This window comes from Eupeodes corollae, chromosome 2 (genome assembly GCF_945859685.1).
Source record: "Eupeodes corollae chromosome 2, idEupCoro1.1, whole genome shotgun sequence".
In the NCBI taxonomy this organism is placed as follows: Eukaryota; Metazoa; Arthropoda; class Insecta; order Diptera; family Syrphidae; genus Eupeodes; species Eupeodes corollae.
This window is the reverse complement of record NC_079148.1, coordinates 101,984,305-102,000,457: the sequence shown is the minus strand read 5'-3', so window position 1 is coordinate 102,000,457 and position 16,153 is coordinate 101,984,305. Positions and strand designations below refer to the sequence as shown.

Below are 16,153 nucleotides of genomic sequence, written 5' to 3'. Positions count from 1 at the left end.
TGAGGAAGATTTGCCTTTTTTGGGAATAGGCTGAACAAATGCTACTTTCCATCCTCTCGGAAAGAGACCTGAGGAGTAGGACAGATGAAAAATCTTACGCAGAGTTTTGCCAGCGTTGAAGAACACCTCTTCAGAACAATAGAAGGGATACCTTCCGGACCAGCGGATTTATGAATGTTGATATCTTTAAGAACTCTTGCCACACTACGAGTTCGAAAAAATATTGGTCCCATAGAATCACTAACTCGCTCAAGTCCAGGAGGAGTCAACACTCTCTAGAAGCGTTAAATTGGCAGCGAACTGCCTAGCAAAGAGATTAGCTTCCTCTAAAGAGCCTACAAAATGTCACTGACAGCGAGCGTCGTAATCCAAACCAAATTGTTGAATTCGGAAAATGTGATCCAAAAGCAACCAATCCCATTCCTTATTGACGAAGCTATACCCTCAAATGAGCTTCATCCCTTAAACACAACTCTTCCAGGTTGACACTACATAATCAACTGTCTAATCATTGACGCAACAACAATCGAAACTTCTGATGCAACTAACTTTATAGAATTTTAAAAACACTTTAAAGCTTCCTTAAAGTAACCTAAAACTTTCCACTTTCTTTCTTGTAAAACCAAATTACAGCATTTTTCATAAGAAAACATCATACTAAACTCTAGCTCCTCTCTTTTTCGCTCTAGGTTTTATGGTGAAATTCACCAACTTGACACAACAAAGAAGTTAATTGCATCGACCGCAGACTTTTCAATGTTGTTATTGTTGGGTTATTGTTTTACATCGATTTCAGAGAGTGACTTTGGCTTTAACATAACAGTAGTTGTGGAGACTATTGCCAGTCTACAGAGTGACTACAGACTACTTGCACCACACCGAAACTCAACTAGGCAGGTAGGTTAGGTGTTAGTACTACGGTTGAAAAGTTTCAAATAAAATATTTTTAAGCGCAATCACTATACGAATTCACCATAAAAGATCGTCGTCTATCGTTCAGAATGCCAGTTGCTTAATAAACGCGATCGTGTCCAAGGAGTTAGTGGATAACGTACATTTTTATTTTTTTAAAACATTATTCCTTTTTTTGTAAATTGTCTTCTTAATTTTTCTATTACCGAATAGAATCGTGGATAAAAAAAAAATATTTAAATTAATAACTCGTCTGATCAAACAAACCTTAAACCTGTGATTATAATCCAGTGTAAGTGATTTTTATTTTAGTGAAGATGCAAACCAACACAAAAAATCTCACTGATAGTGACACTGATATTGAGTTGTTGATTAAGTTGAAATTGAAAAGCGTGCAAAATTAGCAATTACCATCACGATTTTTCTGCAAATACTATGTACTTATGTCGCTTTGTATCTGAAAGATACTTTTGTATATTGTGTTTTTTGAAGATACAACAAAACACGTTATCGTATATCGGATTGTGTAATTTAACTTCTTTTTTACATTTTACTAAACTTTTTGCAATTGTGAATGAGTCTTTGTTTTGAATGCTTAAATGAGTGACTTTAAGTGGAAGTGAATTCCAAAGTTTATTTGCATAATGTGGGTGACCTTCGATGTTGCTGGCAAAATTACCAACTAATGATTAATATTGTGATTTTTTTTTGCGGTATCGTATTTACCCGCAGTATAAGTGATAGACGCTCGATTTTACTTTTAAAAATATAGAAAAGATAAAAAGACACAGATCAAAGTCGAATTTATTTATTTATGCAAATCAATGACTGATCGCGGGTCACATAATTAATGTAAAAGTATTCAGTGACTGGGACTTATTTTGAAATCATTTGTCTGCGCAAACTGATTTATTACAAGATTTTTTTAAATTAATTAAAACAAACAATAGAAAAAATATTAATAAACATTTTTTTTATAAATCAGGAAATAAAAATCAATAAAAATAAACTTATTTTATAATCAATCCAAGGTCATGGAGTTTGTCAGACCTTTCTGACTTGACACACCTATTCACGTTGAAATATTGTGCCACGGTCAATTGGATCTAGGGAAATAAAAAGAAAAAAATAATGTAATAGTCGATCATATTTGGTTCATAACATAACGAAAATGGAAATTTAATAAACAAATTAAAAAATCAATTCGAAAAATGTGTGTAAACTTCGTTACCCGTATTTATAATGAAAACATAGTTAAAATTAATTATTTTAGATTACGAGTTTAGGAAAACTACACAACGGAATTCAAATATTCCGGACTGAAATGGAACGGTAGGCAACTGCCTTTAGTTTGAGTTCGGAAAGTTCTTTTTCCATGGTGTTGTTTTCCTAAACTAAAGCTAAAATGACATATTATAACTATTTTTTCTTTAAAAATACGGGTCCGTAACTCGTATGTTGTAGAGTCGTTAACTGATAAGAATATTTTATTTTAAAGTTCGACATAGTATTACTTTTTTTTGTAACTTAATCTTTAATTATATTTCAGTAAAAAGCCTCAGATACTTAAAACCGGTATAGATACATAACCAAGCATTAAATAAAAATAAATACTTCGTTTTCGATAGAATTCATGTCCTTATACACAATTTTTAAACTCCTTATTAAAACTGAAATACAAAAAATAAAAACAAGAACAAATTGCTTGGAGTTTTGATTTTCCAAAGAAGAAATTTAAATTTTTTTTAAATAAATACATACTTTCAAAATCATCTCTCATAATATTTATCTATGCCTTAATTGTTCAAAATTATTGAAACTAAATTATAAAAGTATTTTACTTTTAAATTCACATAATTTTAATATTTAATCGACTTTCCATAGGTTATTTGAATTCCAAAATTATTGGATAAATTTCAAGTTTTTCAACTTATAATGATTTTTATGGTTTATTACCAAATTGTAACCGATTCTAGATTTCTTTGTTTTATTGAATTGAAAGAATATTTTGTTTGAAAAAAAGTTAATTAATTTAAAGCAAACAACAAATTGATATCATATTTTTTACAAACAAAAATGATGTAAGTAAATAAAGTTATCTTAAGAATAAAAAAAGGGATAACAAAGTTAAAGACAGGTTAAGAAAAAGATAAAGCACTTGGATTTGATTGTAAAATTAGAGGCAGGATAAAATAAGCATTTTGTTTAAAATAAATAAATTGGGTGGCGCAACAGTCCATTAAGAACCAGGGCCTAGTGACTTACAACTCTCAACCATTCCTGTGTGCGAGTAATGTTGTCAGGAATGGAGGGGACCTACAGTTTATATGCCGATTCCGAACGGCTAATTTGAGAAAGCACTTTTTCATGACAAGAGTTACTCTTGGAGAATTTGTCAATTCCTCGCAAGAGGCAGTACCCGTGAAAAGACTTAAAATGGCATAGGCAGGGATCGAACGCAAGACCTCTGGCATGACAGTCCAACGCACTAACCATCATGCCTCGGGTACTACAGCATTTTGTTTAGTTTTTGGTAATTGTTGCCTCATTCATTTTGGTCTTTTTTTATAGATTTTAATTAATTTTGTTTATATTTCTGAGATCTCAGAGATGTACAACTTAGCAAAAAGTATAAGAAGAATTCGTTACAAAAGTATATTGGAAATAATGTAATTTGGATTTGCATTATTTATTTGTGTGTAAGAATATTACATGTGATATTAATACGAACAAATTTGTGAAAACATAGTTTTGGACGGTTAAAAAAACATCATATTGTGTTTAAAATATAAAAGCCCTTAAGTGTATTTTTATAATATTTCTGAGAGCGGATTTTTAACTTGCAATTTTTTTTTAAATACAAACTTGCTCATCTATCCAAAGAGCCCTTTTAAAAATGTTGCCTGTATTGTATGTTTTAAAAGTTTGTTTTCAAAATTTTAAACGCCATTTGTTTTTTTAAATTTGTATTTGAACATCTTAAAAGCCATTTTTTTTAAATTCATTTTGTCTATATACATTTTTTTAAATTTAGTTTAAAAATATTTTTGGTATGCATTATTTCAAATTTCGAAGGAAATATGTTTTTATATTTTTTAAAAACTCAAAAATAAAAATAGTGACACTTTTGATTGAAACAGTATCAGAGCTTGTTCAGAAAAAAATATTAAATTATAAAAAGAAATGTATTGAAATCGGTTCATTAGTTCTTCGAAAAAAAAAGGCTGCGATTCGACCCACACTGATAACTTCTCATCCCGCCTGTCAATTTGTCTTGCTTGAAAGTTTGTAGGTTTTAAAAAGTTGTCAATATAATTATTCTTAAACATTTTAAAATTACCAACAATATTTTTAACTTCCCATAGGAAGTTATTGTAATGGGTCCGATTTGTCAAATTGAAAATTTTGACATTTCTCGACGTTTCAAGGTCCCTAGTGTAGAAATAAAAGATTTTTAGAAAGATGTCTGTGCGTGCGTGTGTACGTACGTTTGTACGTCCGTACGTTCGTGACGTTTTTTCGTTGTCCATAGCTCAAGAACCAGAAGAGATATCGACTTCAAATACATTTTTTTATACCGATAATAAGGCAGAAAGATGCAGAAAGGGCTCTCAAGAAAATTGCGTGGGTGGTTTTTTTACCATAGCAGCACAGATAATAAATTGAGATATTGGCTTTAATTTACTTTTATCTTTAAAAAAATATTGTTGTCAACATACAGTAAAATTTTGAAAAAAAATACGAATTAACAGTTTTTGTATAAAATTTTTAAAAACCTAAAAAACATTTACCAAAAGTTAATAAAACTTAATTTTCGACTCAAATGTCTTTTCAAAAATTTGAATTATTGGCTTCAAACTAATTTTATCTTATAAGAAATATTGTTTTCAACATTTGGTAAAATTTTTAAAAAATCGAATTGACTGAAATAGCTTTTCAAAACTCAAAAATATTTGCTTCAAACTGATTTTATTTCACAGAAAATATTGTTTTCGATATTCAGTAATTTTTATTTATATAAAAATCCAACAGTCCGTTTTTTCATAAAAAATAAAATCTACAAAAAATAGTACGCAAAATTGGTAAAAATTGATACGAGTACATATAGACAAACTTTTAAGCAAGACAAATCGACAGACGGGATGAGAAGTTATCAGTGTGGGTCGCATCCCAGCCTCTTTTTTATATAAAGAAATAGTGTAGGTTGAAAATTTAGTTTTGTTAAATAGATTTTTAGCCGAAAACAAACTTTTAGATACTAATTTTAGTAGTTTTTCCTGAAATTTAACAAATTGGATGAATGAAATTAATTTGAGAGATATCAAGAACCGAACATCAATTTTTACCAAATTTGTATTTTTATTTTTTTTATGAAAAAACGGACTATGCCTATGCCACCTAAAGTTTTTTTTCTTGTGAGGAATTGATTCTCCAAGAGTAATTCTTGTCGAGAAAAGTGCTTTCTTAAATTTGCCGTCCGGATTCGGCTTAAAACTGAAGGTCCTTCCATCCCTGACAACAGTACTCTCACACAGGAATGGTTGAGAGTTGTCAGTCACTAGGCCACCCAATTAATTTTTTTTTGATTTAAGTGCTTTTACCAAAACAACTTTTCAACTTTTACATGTTCTTAGGTCCATTTAACTGTAATTGTGTTTTTAACTTCCCATAGGACGCTATTGTAATGGGTCTGATTTGACAAATTGAAAATTTTGACATTTCTCTACGTTTCAAGGTCCCTAGAGTCGAAATAAAAGATTTTTAGAAAGATGTCTGTGCGTGCGTGTGTACGTACGTTCGCGACGTTTTTTCGTCCTCCATAGCTCAAGAACCAGAAAAGATATCGAATTCAAATAAGTTTTGTTACACAGATAATAAGGCAGAAAGATGCAGAAAGGGCTCTCAAGACAATTGCGTGGGTGGTTTTTTTGGTTAACCCTAAATATCTTACGAACCATTAACGCTAGAGACTTGAATTAAGTTTTATATAATAAACTGTAATGTGATACCAAACAAGTATATTTTTTGGAAAAATTCCATTAAACGGTTTTTTTTTATAAATCGAAAAAACTGAAAAAAATGTGTCACCTCCAAAATTTAACGACTTGAATATGATTTCATCCTCAAAACAATTTTGTGCAACGAAGAATAATGTTTTTGATATCTCATAAAATTTTGAGAAATTGACAGTTTTTTTTATAAAAAATAAAAATCTGAAAAAAAAATTACTCAAAGTTAGTAAAAATTGAATATCGACTCAAAAATCTTTTCAAAAACTTTCGATTAAGGCTTCAAACTCATTTTATCTAATAAGAAATATTGTTTTCAACATTCTGAAAAATTTTGAAAAAAATCGAATTGATAGTTTTTCTTACAAAAAATAAAACCCTAAAAAAAATGAATAAAAGTTGGTAAAAATTGATTTTCGATTCAAATATGTTTTTAAAACTTTGAGATATTGACTTTAATTTACTTTTTTCTTTCAAAAATATTGTTGTCAACATTCAGTAAAATTTTGAAAAAAATCGAATTGACAGTTTTTTTTACAAAAAATTAAAAACCGACAAAAAATTAACAAAAGTTGGTAAGAAATGATTTTTGACTCAAATATCTTTTCAAAAATTTGAGATAAGAGCTTCTTATTAATTTTTACTTATAAGAAATATTGTTTTCAACATTAGGGCAAAATTTGAGAAAAATCAAATCGACAGTTTTTTTACAAAAAATAAAAACCTAAAAAAAAATGTATAAAAGTTGGTAAAAATTGATTTTTGACTCAAATATATTTTCAAAAATTGTAGCTATTGGCTTCAAACTAATTTTATCTTATAAAAAATATTGTTTTCAACATTCAGTAAAATTTTGAAAGAATCGAATCGACAGTTTTTGTACCAAAAATTAAAAACATAAACAAAATTAACAGAAGATGGTAAATATTGATTTTCGACTCAAATATCTTTTTAAAAATTTGAAATATTAGCTTCAAACTAATTTTATCTTATAAGAAATATTGTTTTCTATATTCGATAAAATTTTGAAAAAAATCGAATTGACACTTTTTTTACAAAAAATAAAAATCTAAAAAAAAAAACAATACTAAAACTTGGTAAAAATTTACTTTCAACTCGAATAGCTTTTCAAAAATTAAAAATATTGGCTTTAAACTTGTTTTATTTCACAGAAAATATTGTTTTCGATATTCAGTAATTTTTATATAAAAATCCAATTGTCCGTTTTTTCATAAAAAATAAAATCTACAAAAAATAGTACGCAAATAGTAGACAAATCGACAGACGGAATGGGAAGTTATCATTGTGGGTCGCATTAAAACCTCTTTTTTGTATTCTTTTTGATGGTAAAACATCTTTAGTCAATATAAGAAAAAAGTAAAGTAGATGCAGAAAAAGTTTTGTGGTCAAATATCTTAAATTGACACAAGCTGTTTTTATTAACTTCCCATAGGAAGTTATTGTAATGGGTCCGATTTGTCAAATTAAAAATTTTGACATTTCTCGACGTTTCAAGGTCCCTAGAGTCGAAATAAAAGATTTTTAGAGAGATGTCTGTGCGTGCGTGTGTACGTACGTTTGTACGTCCGTACGTCCGTATGTCCGTACGTCCGTACGTCCGTACGTCCGTACGTTCGCGACGTTTTTTTCGTCGTCCATAGCTCAACAACCAGAAGAGATATCAACTTCAAATAAATTTTGTTATACAGATAATAAGGCAGAAAGATGCAGAAAGGGCTCTCAAGAAAATTGCGTGGGTTTTGGTTAACCCTAAATATCTTACGAACCAAAAACGTTAGAGACTTGAATTAAATTTTATAAAATATATTGTAACGTAATACCAAACAGATATATTTTTTGAAAAAAATCAATATAACGGTTTTTTTTATAAATTTTAAAAATTCGAATTGACAGTTTTTTTACAAAAAATAAAACTCTAAAAAAAACAATACCTACTAAAACTTGGTAAAAATTTACTTTCGGCTCAAATAGCTTTTCAAAAATTAAATATATTTGCATCAAACTTATCTTATTTCACAGAAAATATTGTTTTCAATATTCAGTAATTTTTATATAAAAATCCAACAGTCCGTTTTTTTCATAAAAAATAAAATCTACAAAAAATAGAGCACAAATTTGGTAAAAATACATATAGACAAACTTTTAAGCAAGACAAATCGACAGACAGGATGGGAAGTTATCAGTGTGGGTCGCATCCCAGCCTCTTTTTTTTTATTAATATTGAACGTGTAAAATCAACTTGAGATATTTTACCAACATCATTTCAGCCTACTATCATCCTTGTTTTACCTTTTGCAAAAATGTAAAAAAAACTTACGAACTAAACCTAAGCTATTTTAGAAAACGTTATAACTTTATTGTTTTAAAAGATATATAAACCAGGGTAAAAAGAAAAATAGTTTGTTGACAGAATATATCTAAAAGAAGATCATCTACCTTTTGAGCACATCATAATAACATATATCAGAAAATACTTTTAATGGTTTTTACATCTACTAAATCTCTTAACTTGATTGAACATTTTCTCAAATTCTGTAACTAACAATTTGGCGTTATTCTATTCAATGTCTCAAGTATAAAACCCCATGTTTTGTTCCAAATAAACATGGTTATGATTTATATTTGTGCAAACAAAGTTTAACTCTTGAGTACCCAAGCTTACCTTCTATTAAAACTTTATTAGCTTGCGGTTCTTTTTAAAACATTTTAGTTGGCCTTCTTACCACTTAAAGAAGTGATCAAAACTTAAATTCGTGAATTTGATGCAGTCATAAATGACGCAGTGTTTGTGACTTTTATAACAATAGTCAGTGTGACGAATGCGGATAAACTACTGATTTTCAAACAAAAAATATTTAATGGAATGCATTTCATATTAACAAAACAAAAAATCACATAGTTTCTACCCACACTCATCTTTAAACCCGCATAAATTAATTGAACATAAGATATACAACGTTTGAGTATGAAAAGACCACAATAAATTTTAACACAATTGTGTAGGCCAAACATAATAGGCACTTATTTACGCTAGACTAGACTATGTTTAAAACTGACTCATTTCACAATTATATAATTATTAACTTGATTTATTTTTGTTTTTCAAGTTCAAAAGTTTTATTTAATCTAAATTAAATTTAAATGTACATAATGAACAATCATTAGCTCTTTATCTTAAAATTGATCATTGATCTTTTACTCACTTAACTAATTTTTGACATAGGTAAGGCACCTTTTTATTATATATAAGTATTTGCTTCCAAATGTTAAACATAGATAAAAAGATGTTTAACAAAATCAAAACAATCATAAATATTGTAAGCTATAAAGTTAAAAGAAGTAAAAATAATAAATCATTTTATACAGATTATAGTAAGATCTTTAATATCAAACTATCATCACGCCGCCGCTGGCAATATTTAATGTTTAAGAAGACAAGAAGGTACTTACTTATGTTGAAATAAAATGTTCAATTTTATTTATACTTTCATTCAGATATTTGTGAATAATATTTGCTGCTGTACTGAGCAATACAAAATCGTGAAATATACAAATACTATACGTGAAAAAAAATGTTACCAGTTCGGTTTTTATGGTTTCAATATTTGTGCAATGTAAATGGGAGCATATTGACAAATAAATGAAACAATTTTGTTGTTTATTATAGCACAACTGATCTCATTTCCGATCCTTGTTGACTTGTCAAGATGACTTGCACTCGTTTCATTATGCTTGCCCAGAGACAGCTGGTGATTTACTTGATTCTGTAATAGTCCTTGATGAACTGGAACAGGAGGAAATCTTCAGAAGGCTCTTGGCAGTATTCGGCACCATGTAGTGTGGGACTCTTAACCACTAAAACAACCTCTTCATCAGGATCAATCTTGAAGGATCGACTTCCGATTTTTCTTTCTTAACTTTATGCAATCACTTTGGGTTAAGTTTAAACTTTTTATACTTTCCCATGTTTTTTTAGACCATACGCTCATGAGGCTTGGTTCTTCTTAATCTCCGAACATGGTTTCTTATATTCACGACGGATTCCATGTCAGAATTAGTATGACTTTGTAGTCTCTGTTTGTGCGATACAGCGTATTTTTTAACAACTTCTGTAACCATTTCTATTTGTAGGTCACGATGTAGATCGGTATTTCTTATGTACCAAGGTGCATTAACTATTCCACGAAGGACTTTGTTTTGGAATTTTTGGAATTTTTGGATGATTTCGGTATTTGTTGTTTGTACAGCCCCATAATTGGATTCCATAGGTTCAAACAGGCTTTAGTACAGCATTATTTTGTTTTGGATTTGGATTGATAAATCAGAGTTGTTACCAAGTAACCACTACATTTTTCTAAATTTCAAGTTTAGTTCTAATTTTTCCTTTTTGATGTGCTCTTTCCACTTAAACTTTGCATCCAAAGTCATTCCAAGGTATTTGGCCGTATTGGCGTAAGGTACAGCTTGATTATTAATGAATATTGGAATATTGTCTATCTTTTTATTTGTAAAGTTAATATGTAAAGATTTTGTTTAATTGACTTTGATAAGCCATTTTTCAGTCTAAGCTCTCACTGTGTCCACGGCATTTTGTAGTTTTATTGCTGTCTTAGAGACACATTTGTCGGGTACCAAAATTGCGGTATCATCTGCAAAAGTAGCCATTATGGTGTGATTTCCAACTGGAATATCCCTTGTGTATAGTAAATACAGGGTAGGACCTAGAACACTTCCTTGTGGTGCACCGGCTTCTATTTTCTTCAATTCCGAGTATTCTTGGTCGTACCATACTCTAAACAATCGGTCTGAGATGTACGATTTTAATATTTCAAAGTACTGCCTGGGAAGATTCCTTTGCAGTTTGTATCTAAGAAAATAGCTAAACATACTTGTTTTTCTTCTAATGCTTTTTCTATTACATCCGATATTCTATAAACTTGGTCTATCCTGGAATGTTTATTTCTAAAGCCAAACTGATGATTTTGCTAAGTCTCTTCAAAAGCAGTTTTTCAAAAACTTTTGCCATAATTGGTATAAGTTATATTTTTTTCTGTAAGCCGTCACTTCTGTAGGTGGCTTACCTTGCTTTGGTATGCAATTACTTCAGCAATTTTCCAATGGTGCGGGACATACCGGTGCTTATAAGGCCTGCATTTATTATATATTGGAGTTTTATAAAGGCTTTCAATGGCATTTCTTTCATAACCTGAACAGTAATTAGATCGTAACCTGTTGATTTTTTATTTGATAGTTGATGTAAACACATACTTTTTATTTCTTTAAGTCTTACGATTGGTATTTCACTTTCATCGTTCTTATCAATCTCTCTCATTCTCTTTTTATTATGAAAAACAATAAGTCCCCAGGATGGCATTCCCGTTGAATTTCTTAAAAACCTCTTTGAAATACAAGCAATATTTTCTTTCTTTTTATTGAAACTTGTAGGATTCCGCTTGCGTTCCCTCAAGTTTTAATAAAGCTGCTATATTTTTAATATTTAAGAAAGGAGAATTACAGAGGTATTTCAATATCGAATTCCATTAGAAAAGTATTTGCTAGAATCTTATACAAAAGACTTATCAGTTGGGTAGAATCAAACAATCGCTTAAGAATTGTTTCAAGTTGGTTTTCGTGAGGGCTTTTCCACGGTTGGCCATAATTTGTAAGTTATAAGTTGTATGCTTGCTTTATCGACTTAAAAGCTGCATTAGATACCGTCAATCGACAAGCTCTCATTTACAAAATGGCCTCACTTGGTATATCTAGAAAATTTCTAAATATCTACGAAAATTTTGTATGTAAAACTCATGCTACAGTTTGGATATTTCAGATAACTTACCCAGTGGAGTTTGTTTTTCTAATATTTGTATAAAAGTACTTCATTACGCGGATGACTTGGTTTTGCTGCACATATCTTTTACGAAGGTTCTTTTGTGAAAAGAAGCATCGCCATTTAAGGAATGGACTTAACTTGCCTGGTTGCATAATAATAATCTCTTGAACTCACTGAGTTAAACATAGATAACTGACAAGATATCTTTTGGAATGTTTCGTCAACAAGAGAAATGTATAGAAATCTAAGCCACTTCTTAAATACTAATGCGAAAAATTATTTTAATAAAAGGCTTTTTGCGAGAGCTATAGGTACTATTTTCAGAGCAAGGGTTGAAATATTGGACTTAAATTATATTCCGCATCAGTCAGATCTACCCATCATTTGCAATTATTGCAACAGAAATGAGCGTGACGATATTTACCATTTCATAGCTATTTGTCCGATACTACAAGAATTTCTAGGCCTCTATTTTCAACACTTTGTTGTCCTCTCTAGAGAACAAATGAACGGATCCTTTAGTGAACAAATCTCTTCATGCTCTGTGACAATGCCTAAAATTATTGTAGAAGCTTTTCAACCTTTAAATTTGTTGTTTAATTCTGTTTTCCTTAAAAATATTAATTTACAAATTTCTAAAACAATTAATAATATGAATTTATAAAAACTTAAACTAAAACGCAAAATCAATAGTTATCAAAAGATCATTGATTTTTTTCTATTTGAGTGAATTTAAAACTACAAATTATATTTTTATAACAAGAAATCTATTGAAAACCTATCAACTATTTATTTTCTTATTTTATTAAAGTAAACGTTATTTTCTGGCAGACGGCAATCTTGCCATGTTCATACAATCAGATGGCAACTCTGGCACAAGTGCGATTTTGAATTCATTAAACTGTCACTTTTAATCGCCCACAACAATTTATTTTGTTTACGCTTTCAGATCACGACTTATGGTGATACATTACAGTTGATAAGTTTTTCGGGCAAACGTCTTGTAATACATGCAATGCCGCTGTGCTGGTCTTAGGTTATAACTGACTCCTACACCTACCTCACATACCGTATCGTAGATTTGTATCTTTATTGCCTCTGACATGTGTTTTACTTTTTATTAAAGATCGACGCATTGATATGGCGCCAAAAAGGCTTTTGTTTAAACTATAAAACTACTATAGTAGGCACTATGCGAATTTTGTATTGCGAATCAAAAATTATTACGCATACGCCATACATTTGGAACAATAAAATTTATTGTTTTTTTTATATTTTCTTTATTATTATTCATTCGGTTGCACTTACGGGCTTGCATCAGTTTGTGGCTTACCATAAAACCAAAAAAATGTTGTAATAGTTGATGAGCTTTTGGGAAGAGAATGAAATAACTGCAGTTGAAGTAGCACTCTGTTAGGTTACGATACAATCCGGTCTACTTGGGTACCTTTTGGGTAGAAAAAGATCTTTGGTTCAAGATCGGTATTGGAGTATATGGTTCAGTTGACATTGACCCAAAAGTGTGTCTGTAAGATTACCAATAATTTACATAAATATATTGGAAAACAAAACGATGAAAAACGATGCAACTTTTGAATAAATAAACCCATGAGTAAAGATGTGTTGTGTTTATGTTCATTTCTGCTTTTACTACTTAGAATCTTTCAAAATCACATTAAATTAAAAAATGTTTTGTATCTTTTTTACTTTCAGAAACAAAATGAAGTCAACAATTGTTTTCCTAACCTTTGCAATAGGATTTTCAACAGCCCAATTATATTTCCATCAATTACAACCACTTCAATATCAACCATCAGCATATCCATCTCAACGCCATATTCACATTCAACCGGATTTGGCTCATAAATCCGTTGTTGAAAATGCCATAAGAGAAGCCCAACTTCCTCCAGAATTGACAAATAATTTCTACAAGAATCCTCGAGTAGCTGCAGCATTGGCAAAAGAATCATGGCTAACTGACAAGGAAATGCCAGTATTTGATAGAGAAGCTGAGAAAATTCCTCGCGATATGATTTATAAAATTTTCAAAAATGCCGGTTGGGTTAGGAGAAGGTAGAAAAATCAACACACAATAAAAGTGCCAATAAAAGAATTTATATAATAAAACTTTGCAGTCCTAGTTTATAAACAAAATATGGCCCAATGAATGAGTTTCGTAGATACTAATATTTGTCTCATTGATTCGGGCCAAACGTTATCATAAAAACGAATTTAATCGTATTTAAAAAATAAAACTAGATTAAGTGTTAAATTTAGGTTAGAAATTCAAATGATATTTATTTACGTTTTTTCTTTATTTTATTAAGTTTCTTGATTGATTTTGTAAATAAATTGTTTTTGTGTTAAGTTTATACTGAATGACAATTCTTTTTTTGTTTACTTATTACTTACTGAAATAACAACTCAGAATAAAGTGTTTTCAGAGCATATTACTAAGTGGTTTAAGCTGTTTTACTTCTTTTTAAAATTCAAACTTCAAAACTTTTTAAATAATGTATGAAGCTAATAAATTAAAAATCTTAAAGACTCTGAATGTGGCAGTACACACATAATAATAATTGATAATAATACGAAATATTGATGTTTTTTGGTGACCAAAAAAAATATATACAAAATATTTGTTGGTCTAATCTCCTTGCTCCCTTAGGTGTAAGAAAAGAAAGCAATCATTTTCCGATAAAAGATCTCTAAGACGTTAATTTTATTTTTACCTGAAAGCAAAAGATAAATTTGTGGAGTTATTTGCTGTTCTTTAAAAAATGTGTTTTACATAGAAGCAACATTTTTCAAGATATAATTCGTCATAGCTCATTTTTGTTGAAAAATTATTTTGACCTATTGATGAAAAAAATATAAAAAGAAGGAAGTAGGAAAAGCTAAGACTTGGAATAAAATTATATCAACAATTGAGATGAGATTATTCCGGTTAATTTTTACGACGGCTAAAGATGATAGCACCGACAATACATTTTATTTTCAAAAAAACTGATCGTAGTTTTCATTTCATAAATATGATTATAATCAATATTTAACAATAAGCATATGGATAGTACAGTGGCTTTCGGACAAATGAAATATAAATCTTCGCAATTCATTTTCTCCATAAAATGTAATAGTAGTAATAGTATTAAAATATTTTTATTTCCAACTTAATATCTAGAAGTTAAAATTTTCAAATAAGATTTTAAGTTTCTTTTGAATTTAAAAATGGTAGTTAAATTTAAGTACATATTATACTAGTAATTAGTTTTAAATCAAAATTTGGTGATAATTTTAATAAAATTTTGTACTGGTTATATTCTCTCACTTTTTAATTTCGGTATGGTAAGGTTACAGTGATAGAATTCGCAAGTCCTTCAAAACTGGTGCTGTTTTCTCCATTGAGAACCTGGATTATTTCTGCTTCTATTTACCAAACTTTCCCAAGTTCCCATTAAGCTTGATTAAATCAGATCTTGTCTTAAAAATTCAGGTGATCTTGTTCAGTTCGAAACCATCTATAATGTAAATCTGTCCTCTTAAATGATTAAGATGTTTGTAGATGTGCGTACTGCTCTTGTTAACCCTCGCCTTTTGCCTTTTGCCTTTTTGGATCCAATCAATTTGAGAAATAGATATCTCATTCCTATACAGTCCAAAACAATATCCAATATTGTTCAATTCCTTTACCCAGAACAATTTTTCCCTCGAAAGTACTTTTGTTAGCTGATGTGGTAGTCTTGTTTTACTGTATTCGAATATTGTTTTTGATATATATTTGAGGTGAAGATCAAGAGTAAAGAAATGTCCATCCTCCACCTAGTTTCCATTGCCAAAGAGTAGTGTGGAGTAAATGTAGGCAATTTTAAAATTCGTTTCAAAAAATAGCTTTAAAGTTTAACCACTTCTTCGAACATTCCAATTCCCCATATCTGAATGTAGGTTTGAATAGTTTCCATTTGGTTTTTAATTTGATATTTCTTTTTGCTAGAAACCATTGCCACGTCGAGTTTATGCTGTTCTTGGCTACAATGTTTCTCTTTTCTACATACTTTGAAAACGACATCTTTGGTGAAAGTAAAATGTTGTCTCTACTTAATGTCCAATTTTCTTGACTAGATAACCTTAAACCATTATGAGAAAATATATAGAGAGTGTAAAACAGTAGAACCATTTTTATGACATTTAAACACGTTTTTGTTTTCAATAAGCCAAAACTAGAATTTGTGACAGTAAACAGTAAATTAATATTAAAAACAAAAGCAACTCTATAATATAACACGTCGCACATATTGGAAGCTTAATATTTAGTACTTAGTTGCGTATCCTTTCGTTTTAATCGCTTTCTTAAGGCGTCTAGGCATTGAAGAGACATGTT

The 16,153-nt window shown here is 29.7% G+C and overlaps 1 protein-coding gene and 1 long non-coding RNA gene across 4 annotated transcripts; one reads left to right on the top strand and one right to left on the bottom strand.

Moving 5' to 3' along the window:
* The first annotated feature begins 804 nt into the window (after positions 1 to 804).
* LOC129947714 (uncharacterized) lies at positions 805 to 14,160 on the top strand. 3 transcript variants are annotated; one of them, XM_056058377.1, is made up of 2 exons: positions 805 to 897; positions 13,489 to 14,160. In XM_056058377.1, the coding sequence occupies exon 2, from the start codon at positions 13,496 to 13,498 to the stop codon at positions 13,850 to 13,852; it is 357 nt and encodes a 118-aa protein (XP_055914352.1). In that variant the 5' UTR covers positions 805 to 897; positions 13,489 to 13,495; the 3' UTR covers positions 13,853 to 14,160. The 3 variants fall into 3 exon arrangements, with proteins under 3 accessions (XP_055914352.1, XP_055914351.1, XP_055914353.1); XM_056058376.1 differs by lacking the exon at positions 805 to 897 and adding an exon at positions 967 to 1,204; XM_056058378.1 differs by lacking the exon at positions 805 to 897 and adding an exon at positions 13,061 to 13,303.
* LOC129947716 (uncharacterized) lies at positions 1,705 to 2,301 on the bottom strand. Its single transcript, XR_008781749.1, has 2 exons — positions 2,144 to 2,301; positions 1,705 to 2,018 (listed from the first exon to the last, which is right to left on the bottom strand). It is a non-coding gene; the product is annotated as an uncharacterized LOC129947716 (long non-coding RNA).
* Positions 14,161 to 16,153: the final 1,993 nt, after the last annotated feature.

Coding starts and splice junctions, on each gene's coding strand:
- LOC129947714 (XM_056058377.1), top strand. CDS start 13,496: ATGAAGTCAACAATTGTTTTCCTAACCTTTGCAATAGGATTTTCAACA.